General features: G+C 40.8%; 1 protein-coding gene and 1 long non-coding RNA gene across 3 annotated transcripts in view; both read right to left on the minus strand.

Moving 5' to 3' along the window:
• Positions 1–25,089, minus strand: part of LOC124276686 (receptor-type tyrosine-protein phosphatase N2-like) — a 268,868-nt gene that overhangs the window by 71,643 nt on the left and 172,136 nt on the right. For both annotated transcript variants that reach the window (XM_046712328.1, XM_046712327.1), the window contains exon 10: positions 22,798–22,874. In XM_046712328.1, the coding sequence (XP_046568284.1) occupies positions 22,798–22,874 (77 nt within the window). The remainder of the gene's footprint in view (positions 1–22,797; positions 22,875–25,089) is intronic.
• Positions 16,343–22,117, minus strand: LOC124276698. Its single transcript, XR_006898624.1, has 3 exons — positions 22,040–22,117; positions 16,894–16,902; positions 16,343–16,352 (listed from the first exon to the last, which is right to left on the minus strand). It is a non-coding gene; the product is annotated as an uncharacterized LOC124276698 (long non-coding RNA).

Here is a 25,089-nt window from a genome sequence, read left to right on the forward strand (position 1 = left end):
GCACACCAAGAACAGAATCAACATGTGCACTGGCACACCAAGAACAGAATCAACATGTGCACTGGCACACCAAGAACAGAATCAACATGTGCACTGGCACACCAAGAACAGAATGATCATGTGGGCTTGTGCAGCGGTAGCATCGTATAACTCTGTCTCCCTGCTACAAGCAGGGAATGATACCATCTAACAACAACACATCGTAGGTGAGTCATGGTTTCTACTTGTCACCATTGCTTGGTTTGTCCAAGTTTAAAAAATGTTCAGATAGTGTGAGAAAAAAACATCAATAATCTTTTGATCTGATAAAGAAAATCCAGCCTGATAAAGCTTTGTTAATGCACTGAGGATCAGACAACATTGGAAATCCAGGCCCCAATCTTTGAAATCATTGATTATATTTGTTACATGTGGTTTCAGGAACTTAAACGATGAATGTACAACTGGGTAATACAGACTATCATATAAAAAGGATTAAGGAAAATGATGTGAATTTGAGATAGATGAAGAATATTGGAGACCAGGCAAGAAAGTTTCACGATTAAAATGGTCTTATCATGTTCAGTGAAATAAAGATTCAAGATCAATAGGAATTAACCTACTTTTCTGTCTAATTGAAAACATGTTTTACTTTGTAGATGACTAGAACTTAATTATGCTAAGATGTAAAAAGACAACCATAGATGAACATATTCATTGGAAAGAAGGAAGGAGGGAGGGCTGTGTGAGTGAGAGTTGTAGGGAGGGAGGTGTGAACGACAGAGGGGGCATTCAAAGAAGGAAATGGTGCAAGTTATAGATTTTTTAATAAAAGCAAAAGACTCATTCCATAATCATGAGATAAAGACCAGTGTACAATTCTAACTACAGCATTCACAGGTATGGTGCTTTGGGACCAACCATTAAATACTTTGTTATTTAGTCATTTTTTTAAACTCAAACCATGTGTTTTGAAGAGTTTATATGGGTGTTGGGTGTTGATGTGTTCGGAAGGAGATACATGTGATTAGGGTGGAGGGTGCTGACAAGGATATCCATAGGTTTCAGGCTGTACTGAAATAGGGCACCAAGTCCAGGGACGGTGTTACATCAGGGATAGAGCTGATGTGTGTTCTAGGGATTCAACTAGGATGAGTTTTACATAGACGAAAATTGGTGCTGAATTGTAATCCATGGATGGAGACTGAATAGAATGAAGGATATGATAGCTCACGGCTCTTTGACTGAAGCATAATAACTTCTTCCAGGTATTGGAACCCGACAACACTGGACATACAGTATCATGTTCTACATTTGCCTCGACCACTCTTCCTGGGTTGATGGTTTCCAAATTACAAATATCTAATCCTGAGTTATCGAAAAGATATTAAAAGTCCTTCAACAAATATATCTTGTGTCCAATTATTTACACATGGAACCACATATTCGACTGATCTCAAACTGCAAACATCTCCGCCGGAAAATGGCAGAACCAATCTGATACAGAGCATATGAAGTCGATGAAGTTAGACGTGCACAAACAGGCTCATGACAACAACAATGCTTACCAAACCAGATTTATACTGCTTCTTCAACAAAATATACACACATGACCTCGTCCACGAAAAACAATATCCTTTTAGAAACCCAAGATAAATATTGTACCCATCACCAACCTCTTTCTAGCTAGGCAAAATGGAAACCTTTGTTTCTAAGATTTCCGCATTATTTTTCCTGCACACAAAGACCTTATACACTGATATTGACAAGCTTGGCAAGGCGACAGTTCTAGTGGGATTCTCAGGGAGCGACAAAAGATGACAGAAAATCTAATCAATCTCAGGCTTCTTGAGATAGGGATTTGAGAGCTGCAAGCTGGACTATATAGGAGATTGCAATATGAACACATCACCGTCCATAGAGAAATTTACACAAAGACATTATGGCACTGGGTTGTTTCGTTTTTTTCTCAGTCAACGTTATAACTTCATGCACAATTTTGAAAAATATTTGGTCTCTTGTTGCAGCAAGAGGCACATATACTGCGTGAGATGCTGAAAAAAGTACCTACTATTAGCCAAAAAATGTATGTTAAGATAATTATGGAAATATATTTCCTCTTATTTACAACTTAAACTCCAAGCTCCTTTGCTGAATACAACATTTTGTGAACAAAGTTTCAAATTCCTTTTCAGATAACTTTTATTTCCATTCTAAATCACAAATCAATGTTTTGCAAATATATTTTACATTCAAACATTGTACTTAAATGAAATATTGTATATAGTTGCTAGGCAACCATACGTAATTCCACATTACCCAATGACTGATCCTGCTAAGAAGACAAATCAAATTCTGCCTCAAAATACAAAGTTTGAATGAGATAAAACCAGAACACATCCAAAATACAATGCCTAAAATATCCCATGTTTGCTTCAAGATATCGTTAACATACTATAATCATCACTATTCACACAACTCTTTGCAAAACAAAGATTCTTTACACATAATAATGTCCAAATAACAAATAGTAAATGACCAATTATTAAAAATGTACCATTGATTGTTTGCTAGACATATTTCTCAGGTACGGAGAAATAAAATTAACTCTGTGCAGCTCATAATGATTTTACTACATATGTTACATATTATTTCAGTCAGTCAGTTTAGTGGGAAAATATAAATCTTTACATCTTTTTATTTGTAGAATTGATTAGAATCACATGTACATAGATTTCCTCCTGTATGTATCTACTACTGATGCAATAATACAATTTGAGCTTTGTTCTCTTAATTATGTGAATGCAGTTCACAGAGACTGTATACACATTTAGAATTGCATAAATTCATTCTGCTTTCCAAAGATGGCTTTTGGCTCTGATCAACACAATCCATAAAAAGTGACACTTAAAAACTGTAAGTTTTTTAACACAATATAAAACACTATCCTTTCACTTCAACATCCAGATAATAATCCCAGTGACAGTTCATCATAGTGTGTGGTTTTTAGAATTGACTCAAATTTCTTCCATTTAAAAAATTGGTTATCTTTAATCAGAACTAAATTATATCCTGACAACTGAGAAACTAAACCTATTTTCTAGGTGCTATCATTTCAAATTAATTGTTTATACAAGTTCAGAAGCAGTCTGACTTTTCAGTGTTAGTAAAAATCATGTATTCTCTACCCTGATTGCTGCTGGATTTAGAAAGTGATTAAGCGAGTATATCTTTTCTGACAAACAAATGAATGTGTTTCCAAGAATCTCATTACCTTCGATAAACGGAGCTGTGCAAGGAAAACTCATTACAGAAACACCAAACTAATGAGGGCCATCTCTTATGACTTGTTGCAGATTAAGTTTGGACCAATACCAGCATATTTTATCATTTGCGTTGGTTGTGTTAATTGCAAGCCACAGCTGTTGCTGGGCAGTTTGTTGATGATAACACTGTGTGCACATGACATGTCACAACCAGTATACAGCTGTTGCTGGGCAGTTTGTTGATGACAACACTGTGCGCACATGACATGTCACAACCAGTATACTGCTGTTGCTGGGCAGTTTGTTGATGATAACACTGTGTGCACATGACATGTCACAACCAGTATACAGCTGTTGCTGGGCAGTTTGTTGATGACAACACTGTGCGCACATGACATGTCACAACCAGTATACTGCTGTTGCTGGGCAGTTTGTTGATGATAACACTGTGCATTACATGACATGTCACAACCAGTATACTGCTGTTGCTGGGCAGTTTGTTGATGATAACACTGTGCGCACATGACATGTCACAACCAGTATACTGCTGTTGCTGGGCAGTTTGTTGATGATAACACACTGTGCGCAGTTTGTTTATGACATGTCACAACCAGTATACTGCTGTTGCTGGGCAGTTTGTTGATGATAACACTGTGCGCACATGACATGTCACAACCAGTATACTGCTGTTGCTGGGCAGTTTGTTGATGATAACACTGTGCGCACATGACATGTCACAACCAGTATACTGCTGTTGCTGGGCAGTTTGTTGATGATAACACTGTGCGCACATGACATGTCACAACCAGTATACTGCTGTTAACTTTACTGGCTGCAACTTCTAGGCCAGCACTAATAATTCATATATAATGAAAACCAACATCTTGAAGGATAGCTTAGAACCTGTAAATAATTGTAACTAGAGTATAAATCTCATTGTCACAGTTCTGTTTCATGAGATCAAATGCAACACTTTAGACTTAATTGTAACTATAAGTGAGTTCAAACATAACATCCCATCCCACAATGAGTGAGTTTAAACATAACATCCCATCCCACAATGAGTGAGTTCAAACATAACATCATATCCCACAATGAGTGAGTTTAAACATAACATCACATCCCACAATGAGTGTGTTCAAACATAACATCACATCCCACAATGAGTGAGTTCAAACTTAACATCACATCCCACAATGAGTGAGTCCCACAAAGTGACTTAAACATCCCACAATGAGTGAACATCACATCCCACAATGAGTGAGTTCAAACTTAACATCACATCCCACAATGAGTGAGTTCAAACTTAACATCACATCCCACAATGAGTGAGTTCAAACTTAACATCACATCCCACAATGAGTGAGTTCAAACTTAACATCCCATCCCACAATGAGTGAGTTCAAACTTAACATTCCATCCCACAATGAGTGAGTTCAAACTTAACATCACATCCCACAATGAGTGAGTTTAAACTTAACATCACATCCCACAATGAGTGAGTTCAAACTTAACATCACATCCCACAATGAGTGAGTTCAAACTTAACATCACATCCCACAATGAGTGAGTTTAAACTAACATAACATCAAACTTAACATCATCCACAATGAGTGAGTTCAAACTTAACATCACATCCCACAATGAGTGAGTTCAAACTTAACATCACATCCCACAATGAGTGAGTTCAAACTTAACATCACATCCCACAATGAGTGAGTTCAAACTTAACATCACATCCCACAATGAGTGAGTTCAAACTTAACATCACATCCCACAATGAGTGAGTTCAAACTTAACATCACATCCCACAATGAGTGAGTTCACAAACAATGAGTGAACATCACATCCCACAATGAGTGAGTTCAAACTTAACATCACATCCCACAATGAGTGAGTTTAAACTTAACTTAACATCACATCCCACAATGAGTGAGTTCAAACTTAACTTAATCACATCCCACAATGAGTGAGTTCAAACTTAACATCACAATGAGTGAGTTCAAAACATAACATCCCACAATGAGTGAGTTCAAATAACATCACATCCCACAATGAGTGAGTTTAAACTTAACATCACATCCCACAATGAGTGAGTTCAAACTTAACATCACATCCCACAATGAGTGAGTTCAAACTTAACATCCCATCCCACAATGAGTGAGTTCAAACATAACATCCCATCCCACAATGAGAGTTGAACATCACAAGTTTAACATCACATCCCACAATGAGTGAGTTCAAACATAACATCACATCCCACAATGAGTGAGTTCAAACTTAACATCCCATCCCACAATGAGTGAGTTTAAACTTAACATCACATCCCACAATGAGTGAGTTTAAACTTAACATCACGCTCCACAATGAGTGAGTTTAAACTTAACATCCCATCCCACAATGAGTGAGTTTAAACTTAACATCCATCCCACAATGAGTGAGTTTAACTTAACATCACATCCCACAATGAGTGAGTTTAAACTTAACATCACATCCCACAATGAGTGAGTTTAAACTTAACATCCCATCCCACAATAAACAGACTTGCTGTTACATACAAACAATCATTTCTAGACCATAGAAACTTTATGGCAAAAAAGAATACAAAGATACAAGTAATACCAAGGCAGCTTGGAAATGATCAAGGAATGACCAAGTGAATGAAACCATGAACAGCTAGCTATCCTTGTCATCAGAGCACTAACAGATATTCCGCGAGTCTGACCTAATCACCATCAACAAGTATGAAGTTGTAGGTCCTTGAAGACCTGAAATATCTATAGATAGCTGTTGTGCTGCTGTTGCTTCCAGCTACACACTGGATAGCCGTTGTGCTGCTGTTGCTTCCAGCTCCACACTGGATAGCTGTTGTGCTGCTGTTGCTTCCAGCTACACACTGGACAGCTGTTGTGCTGCTGTTGCTTCCAGCTCCACACTGGATAGCTGTTGTGCTGCTGTTGCTTCCAGCTCCACACTGGATAGCTGTTGTGCTGCTGTTGCTTCCAGCTACACACTGGATAGCCATTGTGCTGCTGTTGCTTCCAGCTACACACTGGACAGCTGTTGTGCTGCTGTTGCTTCCAGCTACACACTGGACAGCTGTTGTGCTGCTGTTGCTTCCAGCTACACACTGGATAGCTGTTGTTGCTTCCCACTACACACTGGACAGCTGTTGTGCTGCTGTTGCTTCCAGCTACACACTGGATAGCTGTTGTTGCTTCCCACTACACACTGGACAGCTGTTGTGCTGCTGTTGCTTCCAGCTACACACTGGACAGCTGTTGTGCTGCTGTTGCTTCCAGCTACACACTGAACAGCTGTTGTGCTGCTGCTGCTTCCAGCTACACACTGGACAGCTGTTGTGCTGCTGTTGCTTCCAGCTACACACTGGATAGCTGTTGTTGCTTCCCACTTCACACTGGACAGCTGTTGTGCTGCTGTTGTTTCCAGCTACACAATTAAAGACTGTTGTACTGTGGTTGTTCCCAGTTACACAATGGAAAAAGAGCCACTGTCTGCAGTAGGTAATGACACATTTCACTTGAAACTTGATTAATTCCACTGTCAAACTGATATCATCAAACATAATATCTTCAACTTTAACTTTACTGCTCCACTTTACTTTCATGCCTTAAACAAGGCTCAACCTCATGTACCTTTTCTGATAAAATTGCTGAAATATATACTGAGCTTACAGTTTATATTAATGACAATGTGAAATATGTTGCTAGTTTCAGCAGCACTCCATTGACTGTTCTGGAAAAAAACAGGGTGAATGAAATATGATGGGTGGACAGCAAGACAACAGACAGAAGCCCATGTCATAAATTCACTTGATCATCAAATCTGAGGAGCGAAAAACTTCATTTCTGATTTACTACTTAAGAACAAACAGAATTCATACACCAGAGATATAACAATTTTGCTGTGTAATATATGACACTGATAACTATTATCATAATGGGTGATATTAAGCATCTGATTCTCAATATGGCAAGGTCTAGGTACATTACAGTAATCACCTTATGTGATAAATCTACTACCACATCACCCTGGGAATATCCCATACTCTTTATATACTTGCACTGAGCCTATCAAGTTTGCCTATCACAGTCCCACAATTATATAAATGTTGTGTTAGATACTCTGTTTCCAATGTTGCCATGGTTACGTTACATTTTGTCCAATTTCCTGATTATTTTAGCATTTTTATGTTTTTGTCTCACCCTACATTAACACGTGGTTAAATCCAAACAGAGCTTCGTCATTCATGGAAACTGATTCAGAGTGATACTTTTGCCTATTCCATCAAACATAATTAAGTGAAGAAAATTATAAACAAGGCAAACTTAACAATGTGGTTTTTTTTACATTTGTCAAACTAATGAAAGGAGAAGCCAGCTCATGAGAAATCTTAACAAAATTATTTTTCTCCTAAAGAAACCTAAACATTTGTTTGAAACAATATTTATTTTGATAAAACAGATTGAGGATGCCTTTCAACATTATAGCTGAAATCATTTGACATTACAGGGTTCCCAAGAACACCACTGAGTTTAATCTGAATGTTCTGCACAAGATTAATAGGGTTAAAGTCAATCCCATTTTAGGCAAATTAGGATCACTATGGTAACAAGTGTTCCTACGTTCCATTCCCTGGAGCTACTGACCACTAGCAGATGCCTCCAGCAATAGCAATTACAGCTTGACCACCTTGAAGAATCTGAAACCAGCAAGTCATTGACCATTCCAAATCAATGCCTCATTGGTCAATGGAATACGGTATTACAGACATTTTACTTTCCACGGTCAAGACTGACCACCATCCAAAATGTAGTCTGCAATCTAACTCTTTCATTTAATTTTAAACAAATCACTGTCCTTCTTTCTGACAACAAAGATGAATCATTTTGCCAGATGAAGTATGAAACACTAAAAAATATACATGAAAAAGAATAATTCAGGCTTACAATAAATGTAAGGCGAGGTGAAATGGGGTTTAACATCATACTTAAGAATATTTCATTCATATGACGACATGCTTGCATGTGTATGTGCGGCTGCTTTGTACTAGCCCAGACTGAAGCTGGTTTTATAGTGCTAGCTCACTGAGATACCATGCCGCAGTTAAGCATGAATACCCAACTCAGACACATTATACCGAATCCGTGCCAACCAGTCCTTGTTTTACCCATTAATGCCAAGCGCCAGGCAGGGAACAACAAGTGCCATATTATTAACGTCTTTTGGTATGACACGGTCGGGGATCGAACCCGCGACCTTCCGCTCTCTGGGCAGACACTCTAACCACTACAGGAGACAGTTGTGTAATATCTCCTGCCTGAGTGCATGTAAACATACACGGACATGCCAAACTACAGCCATGTGATGATACAGTATTGTCAGTTTATCTAAGTTTTGTATGTGAGCATGTGCATGCAATATGGTGTAGGAGTTCGGATAATTTATACTTTAGAAATGGGTTGTTGGGTGGAATAGAATAGTGTTATGGGTTGTTCATATTTATTTATCGGCAGATTGGGTGGTTTTTATATACATGGTTTGCTAATGTAAACAAATAGGTTGGGTGGCTTATAATTACGTTTCTGCCTTGTGTCATATTTTGCTGCAAGAGGTTGACAACTGCCACTGAACCGAAGAAGACTGTACACTGTTCCGCTGGTTTTAAAGCTTTCCATCATTTAATAAAAGTACACAACACAAAGTCTATAATAAAACTATGAACAGGGAAACACCGAGGTACATTCTACATTGAACTCCTTTCACTGGGTTGCCTACTAGAGGGCGCCTATTACAATGAGAATGGTATTTTGACCTGCTAACAATAATGAAATCCTGGAATTACTAGCTTTGTTGTATTAAATGACTAGGGACAACAGTTCCAAGATTCTTCAGATTGCATGAGAATGGAGGAATATGATCAACCTTCTAGAACCTTCCTTTTGAACCTGCTCTGAAATATTACTTTACAAGATGTCTCTACACTACTTGATATAAATATACTGTAGGATTTTAAGAATTTCTAAGAAAGTGGTTTTATGGTTTTATGTTTTAAGCAGCATAAGAACAAATGATATTTTCTTTTGAATTTAATAACATTACTGGGCAGGCTGGTTCAATGATTAGAAATATCATCGTTCACACAGTTTAAAAGTTGAAGAATGTTGCATAGATATTAGGAAACTATAGGGACGTCAGAAGTTGTTATATCAATAATCACACATTTAACTAACTTGTATTCACTGCAATGAAACAAATCTTAATTTTTTCACTTTTCAAATTTAAGGGCTGGTCACATAAGCACACAACTACTACTTGAAAAATGAACATAGCATAAAGATCACATTCAAGAAACAATTACCTATTTTTTTCCAATCAGTTTCTAGGACTTTGTTCCAAGTTCTGTCAAACATTTCCAAGTACGGTCTTAGGCTTTGACCACTCACAATGCTAAAATAACAAGATTTCTAAAACATCTATTATTTCCAGTAATTATCTTAACCCTTTTTCTGTTTGTCCCCATGGCGTTAACTGTCAAAGTAGTTCCTACAGAAAATCAAACAATAGATAATATTGGTTTTAACCTACCAAACCTTGTCCTCATGTAATAAGACCCAAACTTCAGGAACAAAACCACAACACTTGTGTCATATTGGAATCCTCATGAATTTATTAAATACAACTAAACTAACTACATCATGAATTTAATACCACACCTTCAAACAATATTGGACCCACCTCTGAAATGTTACCACCAACATCATCAAGTTGGGGAGATGTACCTTTAAATCATCCACACTATAATCTCCCTGTCTCATTAGTGTAGAAACCTGTTAATCCAGCTGATTGTGATAGAAACTGACGGGGAGAAATAAGACCTGATGTCACCCTTGTGACAAGATATAGTCCAGACTGATCCCAACTTAATATTTGAACAATGATCACTTGCACAACATCTACAACAAAAAAACTATGATAGACAGGTAAGACAATGGACATTTTACTTGTATCACGTGTGTGTGGCAGGGTGCTCATTATCATCCTAATGCCTGTACATTTCTTTCAGAAACTGTCAATTACCATTTGCTATCACTTACTGAAGGGTCGTCAGCAACAGTTCCATGTCTACTGTCACCATTAGGAGGTTTTTCTGCTAAGCATGAAGTTTTAACTTCATACCATTACAGCATGGTTCTAACATCATCAAATCAGATTACAAACAAGCATCACGTTTCACCCAATGCTTGTAGCATATGGTGAGTGAAATGTACCACGCTAGTTTCCCTGTTGTCCATTCCTAATGATATTCACACCACGCAATTGCCAGCATTAACCTTAAGACGAGACAGCGGTGCAAATCACAACATATTAAGTTATTTCTCAGTTTGCATGGTCACATGACTATTGACCAACACGCAAGCATCACCATCAATATCTCCTGCACGATATCGTCCGCAGGTGGTGTGGACAGGAAGGAAAGTTCGACAGCTCGTAAGACCACTTTTCCCCTCAATCCCATGAGAGTTCCATCAAATGAACAGAAAATTGCATATACACCTCAGTAGCATGTAGCCTTCTAAATTGGTAATTATCGCTGGAGTTGATTACGGGATTATAAATGGATGCATGGTGAAGTTTGTGCGAAAAGGAATTATTCTCAATACTGCCCGAAAGAACAAATTGGTTCTGATTATTCATAAAAGCGTGTTTTTGTGACATGATCAATGTATTCTCCCCTACTGACTCAGCACTGCTGTAGTCTAAATACATGCTCTTAGATATTGCTTCTAATGGTTATTCTCCTTTCACAAAATATCTTTTTCGGTGGCCATCAAATGAATACATGTGATTAAATATTAGTAGATATTGATTCATGGTTCTGTACTCAACAGTAATCTTTGCTAAACAAGGACCACTAAGCTAAACTATTGAGTTTCATCTCCAGGGATTTCAACACATTTTTTTTACTTTGCATGTAAAAGTCTTGACAAATATTAAAATATGATTTGAATCTGATGGACGTATTTCATAACACAACCAATTCTGGTGAAAAAAACATGAACTATTTATGGTTTAACAGTCTAACATATGATACATTTGATCTGATGTCATCGGAAAATTCATACAAAAGTCATATGAGAAACACAATGATTTTACTCTTGAAATGACAGGTCTTAGTTGCTCAAAGGAAGGGATTAAAAACACTTTTCATATAGAAAGTGAAACTTTTATTCAAAGTGAAATATATCCTACCATTACAGAAATGAATTTGGGGACATAGCTTCACAAAAACATCCACAGCCCTTCATCCACTCACTCTACATAAACAATATTGTGACACTACACTTCCTGAAAAATATTTGTATTATTCTGCCAGCAAATCTCTAACTCCTGTTTAACAAAAATATCATTTTCTTTTCAAAGACAATATCCTGGGGAAGCACAAAAAGTCTAAGCGTTGAACTTGTGAATTTAATTGCAGCACATAATATGCACCTTCTTCAAATGTCTATATTTCAAATAATCTGCACTGTTTTGATATGAGCGAAAGCGTCAGCGAGACAAGAGGAAACCCTTATGTGGCAAGTATCAGGCCATGCATAATTTAGTCCTCATTGGGCTATGTGGATACAGACGGCTTGGGTGAACGACCTTGCCAGCAATCCTCCAAACACCTGTATCCGGAGAAGCTGCACTGAACATCAGTTTGGTTAACATTAACAAAAAGTGTATTCATGATGCAAAACTTTTAATCTGATTTCTTCAGCGTATCTATTTGTGTGTGTGTTTTTTGTAAATGTGTATTGTTCCAAACAGTTAGTCTCAAATTCAAAATGTGCTTCAAAATAGCACACTCTTCAAAACAGTGACTCATCTACAGAGACATAGTTTCAGTAAAATCTGAAAAAGATGTAACTAGAATGGTATAGTTTATTCATTGTTCCATTTGGAATCCAGGGAATTAATGATAGAATACTATGGCTTCTTTCTGTGCATGAGTTCTCACACAACAAAACTGGACTACCAAATATGGTGGTATTGTTTTGGGCTTTTTACAGCACATGCAGGGACAAGGTTTGATTTTTGACATTATGAAAGTGTGTTGTCAGCAACAGTTTTCAACACATTACGAACATCATCATCTTGGAAGCATGTTAAATGTCACCATGAGCATTGCCATGAGAACAACATAATCCCCAGCCCCAGAAGCACACAACAAAATCCTACATCACAGGCTGGATACAAATGTCACAAAATGGTGGCATCGCAACTGTCACTAAACATGTTTACGTCAAAAAAGCATTTTCAACAAAGCCTGCACCAAGGTTGAGGAAATCTAAAAAGTTCCTTGAGAATGGTCAAAGTCTCTCTCTGGCTGTGTGTGGGCTATCTTTAGAAGTCAAAAGTACTGCATTGCCATGGCACAAAAAAGCTTTGCGGGCGCGCGAAACCCTTAATGTGGAGTAATGAGGAGAATGGTGAGAGCTGGGAGGCAGACGCAGCGGTGGAAACGGTAAGATCCTCTGCCATGGCAACAAGCATACATAGAAGGAAAGAATATGCAGCTTAATTAACACTCAACAATTGCTGGGGGTGACGAATGCAACAAAGAAGAAGAGAATTTGGTGGAATCTCTGAGCTGTCGCCTTCCCCGGTAGTGCCGTGGTCTCCCACTGCTTCTCCACACCCTGTCACATAGACAGATGGGAGGACATGTCTACATGGCCAAATTGACTTTTCTCGTACCCACTCTTTCGCCAGCACAAACGGTGGCCACGCATTCCCTGGGCTTTTCCTGCCTCACATCTCATCTCATTACAGAAATTCCTCTGGCCATGCATGCTATGAAGTCAAATGCTTCGTGGGAAATTTGTTCCAAATTGCTAAATCACTCAAGTGCAATACTGATTTCAAATCTACATTTTTGTAATTGGGCTAATAGCTTTCAATGGTTTGTCTTTATTGCCTATGAAGTTATGATTTTCTACTCTAATAATTTAAGCATGTGTTAGTGCGCCTATGAGACAGCTTCGATAATGGCTGTGCTACAATCATCGCATTCAGATGGTGATGTTCCACCATGGTTGCTACTGCCTTGCTTGGTCAGATGGTAATGTTCCCCCATGGTTGGTGCTGCCTTGCTTGGTCAGATGGTAATGTTCCCCCACTGTTGCTACTGCCTTGCTTGGCCAGATGGTAATGTTCCCCCATGGTTGGTGCTGCCTTGCTTGGTCAGATGGTAATGTTCCCCCATGGTTGGTGCTGCCTTGCTTGGCCAGATGGTAATGTTCCACCATGGTTGGTGCTGCCTTGCTTGGTCAGGTGGTAATGTTTGACTATGGTTGGTGCTGTCTTGCTTGGTCAGGTGGTAATGTTTGACCATGGTTGCTACTGCCTTGCTTGGTCAGATGGTAATGTTTGACCATGGTTGGTGCTGTCTTGCTTGGTCAGATGGTAATGTTTGACCATGGTTGCTACTGCCTTGCTTGGTCAGGTGGTAATGTTTGACCATGGTTGGTGCTGTCTTGCTTGGTCAGGTGGTAATGTTCCACCATGGTTGCTACTGCCTTGCTTGGTCAGATGGTAATGTTTGACCATGGTTGGTGCTGTCTTGCTTGGTCAGATGGTAATGTTTGACTATGGTTGGTGCTGTCTTGCTTGGTCAGGTGGTAATGTTCCCCCATGGTTGCTACTGCCTTGCTTGGTCAGATGGTAATGTTTGACCATGGTTGGTGCTGTCTTGCTTGGTCAGGTGGTAATGTTCCACCATGGTTGGTGCTGCCTTGCTTGGTCAGGTGGTAATGTTTGACCATGGTTGGTGCTGTCTTGCTTGGTCAGGTGGTAATATTTGACCATGGTTGGTGCTGTCTTGCTTGGTCAGGTGGTGATGTCTGACCATGGTTGGTGCTGTCTTGCTTGGTCAGGTGGTAATGTTTGACCATGGTTGGTGCTGTCTTGCTTGGTCAGATGGTAATGTTTGACCATGGTTGCTACTGCCTTGCTTGGTCAGATGGTAATGTTTGACCATGGTTGGTGCTGCCTTGCTTGGTCAGATGGTAATGTTCCCCATGGTTGCTACTGCCTTGCTTGGTCAGATGGTAATGTTTGACCATGGTTGGTGCTGCCTTGCTTGGTCAGATGGTAATGTTCCCCCATGGTTGCTACTGCCTTGCTTGGTCAGGTGGTAATGTTTGACCATGGTTGGTGCTGTCTTGCTTGGTCAGATGGTAATGTCTGACCATGGTTGGTGCTGCCTTGCTTGGTCAGATGGTAATGTCTGACCATGGTTGCTACTGCCTTGCTTGGTCAGGTGGTAATGTTTGACCATGGTTGGTGCTGCCTTGCTTGGTCAGATGGTAATGTTTGACTATGGTTGGTGCAGCCTTGCTTGGTCAGATGGTAATGTTCCACCATGGTTTCAGCTGCTAGGTGTGGGCAGATAGCAATGTTTGACCATGGTTGGTGCTGCCTTGCTTGATCAGGTGGTAATGTCTGACAATGGTTTCAGCTGCTAGGTGTGGGCAGATAGCAATGTTTGACCATGGTTGCTACTGCCATGTTTGGTCTGATGATGATGTTTGATGCGAAGAGTAGGAGTTGCAGAGTGAATGATTGTTGTTTTAACTCAACAATAGTAATTTTGGTTCATAGTTCATACTGCAAGTGATACAGTGAGTTTGAGCAACATCACCTGGCTAAACTTTTCCCCATGAATGGCCAGGGTTGGATGAAGATATAGATATTGAAGAGGAGGATGCTGCTGCTGATACCAAGTTCAGATTATTTGTTCCTCCATTTCCACTACACCTGCCATTATGTACTTTTCAAAACCAAGTAACTATAAGGCGGACTAAGGTCCCTCAAAATACAATCAAAACACAAGGAGCATAACAGAAGTCCAAACAGTAACCATTTAACAATCGTACATATATCTCAACTGCAGTGATAATACATTGGTCAACTTAATCAATGTGACAAGCACACTTGTCTAACACACACACTTGTACAATGCAGGCCACCCCATTATACAAATGTCACCCCTCTAATCACTGGTAGTCAAGCCACAGGGACATCTCAGAAATACTTCTATCTCCACACAACTGTGAGTAATGTGATTTCTCAGTCCTTCAACACAGAAGCAAGTCAGAGACAAGCTTTCACCATTTCTATCTTTGTAAGTAGATCAAATCATGCCTTTTCAAATGCCATCAATAATTCTGAGAAAGACTGGTATTAATGTAACAAGTTTCACTTTTTTGTGTTTTCATTTTGTTGTTCATGATAATACCTGTTCCTTCAGGAGATTCTGACAAACTCTTGTTTTAGTTTCCTCTTCCGCAGGCCAATGCACATCATTCTTCCAACATTCTACTTCATATCCGGACACTTTCACTAATACCTTATTCAAAATATTTTCTTGCTCAAAATCAGCAAGTCCTAGGTAAATTTACCCTTAGGCTTCATTCCTTAATGAGATAGAAATTAAGTTGCCACAGTGGAAAATCTTTTTATTAAAATATCTAATATTTCTCCTCAGCACAATATCATCAGCTCTCTTGTCTAGGTGCAAACATGATCGAATATGAAATATGACATCTCTTAAACATTATTGAGATCATTTTTTTTGCCTGCAAAACTATCATATTCCCATCAAAGAATATATTTGTTGTGAAATTGTTCTAATACAAAAGCATTAAATGATGAGCAAGAAGCAATGTGACCTTCATGCTCAACATGACCTTGTTCTGCCATACCATGACATCATGACTCCGGCTATCCATGTTCCGTGAGTATAGATAATCACCATTGTTATTAATCTATCACATCATTCCAAATATTCACGTACGCATTACTGCCATACATTCATAAATAATATGACAAATGTATTATAGTATGTATACCTGTGCCTTTACCAGTCACTGTCCATGGTTCACATGTTGAAATTGTCAAGAACTACAAATATCTTGAGACAATAATTGATGATAAATTGAACTGGAATGATAACACAGATGCTTTATACAAAAAGGGTCAACAACGTTTATATTTCTGGCGGAAACTTCGCTCTTTAATGTTGACAAAACTATTCTTTCACTGTTTTATCAAAGTTTTAGTCAAAGTGTCTTATCAAACTCAACAAACTCATCAAATTAAGCAGTAAAATCGCAAATGTGGATTTCAACCCTTTGGCTTACGTGTATGAGGAAAAAGTTTGACAAACAAAAGTTTACCTGACTCCTCACACATTTTAACACAGAATATATAAACTTTTACCTTCTGGCAGATGTTTCCAAATTCCCAAATTTAAATCAAAACAGAGCCCTGAAATAGTTCCTCCCTCGGCTTTTTAAACAATAAATGATATATTTACATACAAATCTTATGTTTACCTTATGTTTACCTTTAATCTATGTTCAATCATATAATTTACAGTACATTTACCTGTTAGAAATGTTCTTTGATCCTATATTTATATGTGTGATGATGTCAAGCAAATTCCCATTGATTTTTCTTTCTTCTTCATCTTCTTACATGATCAAAACAAGAAACTAGATATGACCAATGCACACAAGGATTTTAGCAACATGAGACAACATCTATGTTTGGATGGTCATCAAGTTGATAAGACATAAGTAAACTTCGATCTAAAATGCAACATATTTTAATATCACCTAAAAATTACCTACAAAAATAACATTTGCAAAGTTAACATATCAGTGCTTTATGAGATGAGAAGAATACCCTCAAAATATGTTTTAATCCACTGAGCGCTAAGCTCAGTGATATGACGGAAGTCTTCTAACTACATAAGACAGAGCGCGGCTTTATCTTCTTCAACTTCTCAACCCAACACCCCATACAGCACCAGTCAGATACCATCTCCCGGCCATTACCATGGCAATGGCTTAATCATGATTTTCTGTCATAAGATTTCAACTTAAATCCAAAGAGCGATGTTATCTGAGAAACACATGAATGTCGTCTGTAGGAAGGAGTCATGTTTCCACCCACCTATCGTGCTGGGAAAAACTTGGACAAACAAAGTCAAGCTCAGTGTGAGAGCCCTCCATAGATATGTAGGTTATCCAGTTGCTGTTGAATTTAACACAAGAGGGTTTTTTCACCCTGTTCTACTTAATTCCTTTGATGTCAGAATTATTGACAAAATATGATGTATTTGTAGTTTCTATTTTGCTTGACAAAGTTTGTCTGACAAAGTAGGAATCAGTTACATTAAATGTCTTACAAATTCCCTTTGATGTGAGATTATTCATGTCCAACTAAAACATTGTACATCTATTAAAGGAAGCTTTAAAGGTTGTACAGGTAGAGACATCAAGCAGTATGGCTTTGGACACAAAACACATAATTGCTGCATATGAGGTTGAGTGATCTGCTTCAGAATGCACAGTAGTAATCTTATCTTGGTATGTTTTTACTATCAAACTCTCAGTTTGTGAGTGTTTCTGATTTATGCTATGTTTTCATAAGGATGTCGACTGTATTTGTATCCAGCTCTCCAGCAATGCATCTTGTCCTGCAGTCTCTGTACAGCTGTAATATTCATGATTGATGTCATGCTTGTTATGTCTATACACAAGTCCTGCTGTACTCAGTCATCAGGGGATCATGTCCTGCTGTACCCAGTCATCAGGGGATCATGTCCTGCTGTACCCAGTCATCAGGGGATCATGTCCTGCTGTACCCAGTCATCAGGGGATCATGTCCTGCTGTACCCAGTCATCAGGGGATCATGTCCTCCTGTACCCAGTCATTAGGGGATCATGTACTGCTGTACCCAGTCATCAGGGGATCATGTCCTGCTGTACCCAGTCATCAGGGAATCATGTCCAGCTGTACCCAGACATCAGGGGATCATGTCCCACAGTACCCAGTCACCAGGGGATCATGTCCTGCAGTACCCAGTCATCAGGGGATCATGTCCTGCAGTACCCAGTCATCAGGGGATCATGTCCTGCTGTACCCAGTCATCAGGGGATCATGTCCTGCTGTACCCAGTCATCAGGGGATCATGTCCTGCTGTACCCAGTCATCAGGGGATCATGTCCTGCAGTACCCAGTCATCAGGGAATCATGTCCTGCAGTACTCAGTCATCAGGGGGTCATGTCCTGATGTACCCAGTCATCAGGGGATCATGTCCTGCTGTACCCAGTCATCAGGGGATCATGTCCTGCTGTACCCAGTCATGAGGGGATCATGTCCTGCTGTACCCAGTCATCAGGGGATCATGTCTTGATGTACCCAGTCATCAGGGAATCATGTCCAGCTGTACCCAGTCATCAGGGGATCATGTCCTGCAGTACCCAGTCATCAGGGGATCATGTCCTGCTGTACACAGTCATCATGTCCTGCAGTACTCAGTCATCAGGGGATCATGTCCTGCTTTACCCAGTCACCAGGGGATCATGTCCTGCTGTACCCAGTCACCAGGGAATCATGTCTAGCTGTATCTAGCTATTCAGTGAATCTGAAGCACTGCTGTTGATGATCTAACCTGTCAGAGCCAGATATATATGACACCACTTTGGCTTTCTGTTACCTGTGTGCTGTGTACTTGGCAACACCAATGGTTACTTACATCCAAAGGGTAAAGTATTGCATTGTTTGCACCCCCATACAACCACTCCGTCACCCCTACACCACTCTGCCACACCACACAACCACTCTGCCACCACCACACAACCACTCCACTCCACCACCCCAACCTGACTTCCACCGCCTCCATCAACACCACGAAACAACCACTGTCACCACCACACAACCACTCCACTCCACACACCACCACCCCAACCTGACTTCCACCCCCTCCATCACCTCTATCAACACCACAACACAACCACTGTCACCACCACACAACCACTCCACTCCACCACCCCAACCTGACTTCCACTGCCTCCATCACCTCTATCAACACCACGACACAACCACTGTCACCAACACACAACCACTCCACTCCACCACCCCAACCTGACTTCCACCGCCTCCATCACCTCTATCAACACCACGACACACAACCACTCACCATCACCACACAACCACCCACCCACAACCCCTACCTGACTTCCACTGCCTCCATCACCTCTATCAACACCACGACACAACCACTGTCACCACCACACAACCACTCCACACACCATCACCTCAAGCTGACTTCCACTGCCTCCATCACCTCTATCAACACAACACAACCACTGTCACCACCACACAACCACTCCACACACCATCACCCCAACCTGACTTCCACTGCCTCCATCACCTCTATCAACACCACCACACAACCACTGTCGACACCACACAACCACTCCACACACCATCACCCCAAACTCACTTCCACTGCCTCCATCACCTCTATCAACACCACGACACAACCACTGTCACCAACACAAAACCACTCCACTCCACCACCCCAACCTGACTTCCACCACCTCAATCACCTCTATCAACACCACGACACAACCACTGTCACCACCACACAACCACTCCACACCATCACCCCAACCTGACTTCCACTGCCTCCATCACCTCTATCAACACCACGACACAACCACTGTCACCACCACACAACCACTCCACACCATCACCCCAACCTGACTTCCACTGCCTCCATCACCTCTATCAACACCACGACACAAACCACTGCCATCACCACCACACAACCACTCCACACACCATCACCTCAACCTGACTTCCACTGCCTCCATCACCTCTATCAACACCACGACACAACCACTGTCACCACCACACAACCACTCCACTCTCCACCACCCCAACCTGACTTCCACCACCTCCATCACCTCTATCAACACCACGACACAACCACTGTCACCACCACACAACCACTCCACTCCACCACCCCAACCTGACTTCCACCACCTCCATCAACACCACCACACAACCACTGTCACCACCACACAACCACTCCACACACCATCACCCCAACCTGACTTCCACTGCCTCCATCACCTCTATCAACACCACGACACAAACAACACTGTCACCACCACACAACCACTCCAACCCATAACCCCAACCTGACTTCCACCACTCCCCACCTCTATCAACACCACCACACAACCACTGTCACCACACACACAACCACTCCACACACCATCACCCCAACCTGACTTCCACTGCCTCCATCACCTCTATCAACACCACGACACAACCACTGTCACCACCACACAACAACTCCATCGACCATCACCCCAACCTGACTTCCACCACCTCCATCAACACCACCACACAACCACTGTCACCACCACACAACCACTCCACTCCACCACCCCAACCTGACTTCCACTGCCTCCATCACCTCTATCAACACCACGACACAACCACTGTCACCACCACACAACCACTCCACACACCATCACCCCAACCTGACTTCCACTGCCTCCATCACCTCTATCAACACCACGACACAACCACTGTCACCACCACACAACCACTCCACTCCACCACCCAAACCTGACTTCCACCGCCTCCATCACCTCTATCAACACCACGACACAACCACTGTCACCACCACACAACCACTCCACACACCATCACCTCAACCTGACTTCCACTGCCTCCATCACCTCTATCAACACCACGACACAACCACTGTCACCACCACACAACCACTCCACTCCACCATCACCCCAACTTGACTTCCACTGCCTCCATCACCTCTATCAACACCACGACACAACCACTGTCACCACCACACAACCACTCCACTCCACTCCATAACCCCAACCTGACTTCCACCACCCCCATCAACACCACCACACAACCACTGTCACCACCACACAACCACTCCACACACCATCACCCCAACCTGACTTCCACTGCCTCCATCACCTCTATCAACACCACGACACAACCACTGTCACCACCACACAACAACTCCATCGACCATCACCCCAACCTGACTTCCACCACCTCCATCAACACCACCACACAACCACTGTCACCACCACACAACCACTCCACTCCACCACCCCAACCTGACTTCCACTGCCTCCATCACCTCTATCAACACCACGACACAACCACTGTCACCACCACACAACCACTCCACTCCACCACCCCAACCTGACTTCCACCACCTCCATCACCTCTATCAACACCACGACACAACCACTGTCACCACCACACAACCACTCCACACACCATCACCTCAACCTTGACTTCCACTGCCTCCATCACCTCTATCAACACCACGACACAACCACTGTCACCACCACACAACCACTCCACCCACCCCAACCTGACTTCCACTGCCTCCATCACCTCTATCAACACCACGACACAACCACTGTCACCACCACACAACCACTCCACACACCATCACCCCAACCTGACTTCCACTGCCTCCTTCACCTCTATCAACACCAAGACACAACCACTGTCACCACCACACAACCACTCCACACACCATCACCCCAACCTGACTTCCACTGCCTCCATCACCTCTATCAACACCACGACATCTTCATCACAAACTTCCAATCAGGAAGACATCAGATGCCAGAATTTCTCAACTCATATTACCAACTAACAAATACTTGACATCCCAACACATTATTTCTAGCCTTTAAACATTTCCCTATGTGGGTACATACTTCTCCCTTCATCCACCTGACATATTGACATACATGTTTGTCTTTCTTAAACTCTCAGGCAAAGTAATGACTCCTGGCTGTCGTCTACTGGGAACCCAGTACTGACATAGACGCTCTTATCCCTGGACACCTGACAAAATGACTTGACCTATGCATACTCCTAAAAAAAAGTAGGGGAACCTGAACTTTCAATTTAGATAGGAAGTATAAGTGTTAACAAACTAGGACAGACATCTTATGAATGCACCACCATTTCTCTTCACCCCCACCACTAAACACAATGCATGGGATGCATGTACACAAAGCAGTAGCCCCATACACGTGCATGGGGTGTCATTCTTGAATTTGATGGTTTTCAAGAAGGTCAATAAATATTTTAACACTATAAATGTCAGGTGGAATATTGTTTTCAGTCACACAAATTTTAAACCAATATCCTAACAGATTTGCCTCCTGACAAGAAACATATTTTTTACTTCTGAAATACCTTTCACAAAACAAAACATTTGAGTTTGGGCAATGTTCTGTCTGATTTTCTTTGAGTGAGTGAGTATGGTTTTACATCGCTTGTAGCAATATTCCAGCAATATCACAGCAGAGGACACCAGAAATGGGCTTCACACATTGTACCAAAGTGGGGAATCAAACCCAGGGCTTCAGCATGACGAGCCAAAGCTGATTCTCTTTGATTCAGGTGAGCTAAACATCAATGATCTCCAAAGCTCCTAACAGTTTATAAATGTTCTTACCATGGATGTTGTATATAATTACACCTGACTACCTGTAAGATCAATACCTTGATACTGTGACGTGACAGACTTGCACTCAGGATACCTGGACTTCCAGTGGCAGTTATGGACCATGTCTACATGAACTCAGGGGCAATAACAAAGCAACTTACTGGCTTTATCAGCAACATCGGACGCGTTCATGTAGGGGTTGGTCTTCACCTTGAACACCACTTTACCATCTTCAACTCTGAAAAGATAATCATCACACCTGTGTTAATATTCACAGTCCTGTAATACAACAGCTTGCATAGAGTCACACACCAAACACACCTCATCTTTTATGGTCTACGCTGTTGTTTCATGTCATGGAAATATTTCATCTGAAAATACTGATTTTGAACGTAAGCACTGTTCCCAGGGTTCCAGGGAAGGAGGGAAAACATGTCTGTTGTAACTTGCTCAGCACATCAACCACTGGTTTGTCCGACCCCACTTACTGCTTACTGTAACATAGGTGTAATACAGCTGACATCATACAACACTCACTCACTCATGGGTGCAACATAGTTGACAGAATACAACACTCACTCACACATAGTTGTCATATTGCTGCATATTACAACACTCACCCAGCTGAGGTATATTCATCATTTTCAAAGAACATTCATTTCAACATTATTTCAACAAATCTCCCTCCCTGTCAGTGAAAAATAAAAACATATTTCAAACCATGCAGTTACACTGAAAGTGTTTTCAGATTCATATTTTTGTAGTGTACCTTTGTGTATCCATCCCATTAATTCTTATCTGTGAATATTTCTCATGTTTAAATGAACATCAAGCCTGAATAACTTGTTTGAGTGGCATTTTAGAAGTTGAGACGTACAATATATAACAAGTTTTATGGATAACAACTTCTTTATTTTTCGTGAGTCGCGACGTTTGATACAGATTCTTGTACCGTTGTCAACAAGCTCTTGCTTGACAACGGTACAAGAATCTGTATCAAACGTCGCGACTCACGAAAATAAAGAAGTTGTTATCCATAAAACTTGTTATATATTATAAGCCTGAATAAGTGTGATGGACAAAGTAAGCCACCAAAGCATTTGTCTCCCTTTGACCTGTGTGTCAATGACAAGAAAACACCATCCCCAATTAATGATGATGCTTCGGAACACCTACACATCTTCTCCATCTAGTCGTACTTATATATAAAGTAAGTATGACTCATACAGCTGATCCTATCTTACTTGAGCCTGTGATCACTGATACTTATTTGAAGTGCTTCAAAATGATACTGCTTTCAACTTTCAACATGCATAACAAATTAACACTATTTTATTTGAATTAAATTAACCAGTATATATTAATGTCCCTATCATTTGAAATATTCAAATTCAGGAAATGTGCTATAACATTAACTTTCCAAAAGTTCATTAACGAGAGTCTTGAAATAACGTCAATACTTAACCATGTGACACAAGCTTTTGGAAATATATCAATTTGTACCATTTTCAGATTTTGAAAGTTAATTGCACTACAGAAAACCACATCTTCCCTGAAGCCTGTCTCCAGATCATTAACATAAATCAGTCCCACACATAATCCATCTTTTCTGGATTCAATATCTTATGCTAGCCGTAGTTCTATCAGAGTAAATGTCACCAGCGGTAGTGTCGTATCCGCCAGCACAGATCTCACATTGCAATTACCATTATGTATATTTCAGACACAAGAACAGTCTTATGCAATTAATTTCCTTAATGAAGAGGAAAATATTATATTCCAGAAATGAGTATGGACTATTCAAAGCTAGATTCCATTTCCTGGCCAGAGCAATGTATTGTTGTTGACTATGGGAGTGTCACATTTGTCATGTTGTCATTACACTATTGTCGATTTCATGTCGGTTTCACTCTCTGGAAAATCAGCATCAGTGGTGTATTGCATAATGTGTTATGTCAGGTAATCTCCCATTATTTAATTGGTAATCCACAGCACCTGCTTTATAGTCTGTGTCAGTGACAGTGGATTCCTACTGTATATAGGAGGGGAACTGGGGAACAAGTGTATGCATGTAGCAGTGACAGTGGATTCCTACTGTATATAGGAGGGAACTGGGGAACAAAGGAACAAGTGTATGCATGTAGTAGTGACAGTGGATTCCTACTGTATATAGGAGGGGAACTGGGGGAACTGGGGAACAAAGGAACAAGTGTATGCATGTAGCAGTGACAGTGGATTCCTACTGTATATAGGAGGGAACTGGGGAACAAAGGAACAAGTGTATGCATGTAGCAGTGACAGTGGATTCCTACTGTATATAGGAGGGAACTGGGGAACAAAGGAACAAGTGTATGCATGTAGCAGTGACAGTGGATTCCTACTGTATATAGGAGGGGAACTGGGGAACAAAGGAACAAGTGTATGCATGTAGCAGTGACAGTGGATTCCTACTG

The sequence above is a fragment of the Haliotis rubra genome, unplaced genomic scaffold (assembly GCF_003918875.1).
Source record: "Haliotis rubra isolate DU_JTF1 unplaced genomic scaffold, ASM391887v1 Scf211, whole genome shotgun sequence".
NCBI classification, from domain to species: domain Eukaryota; kingdom Metazoa; phylum Mollusca; class Gastropoda; order Lepetellida; family Haliotidae; genus Haliotis; species Haliotis rubra.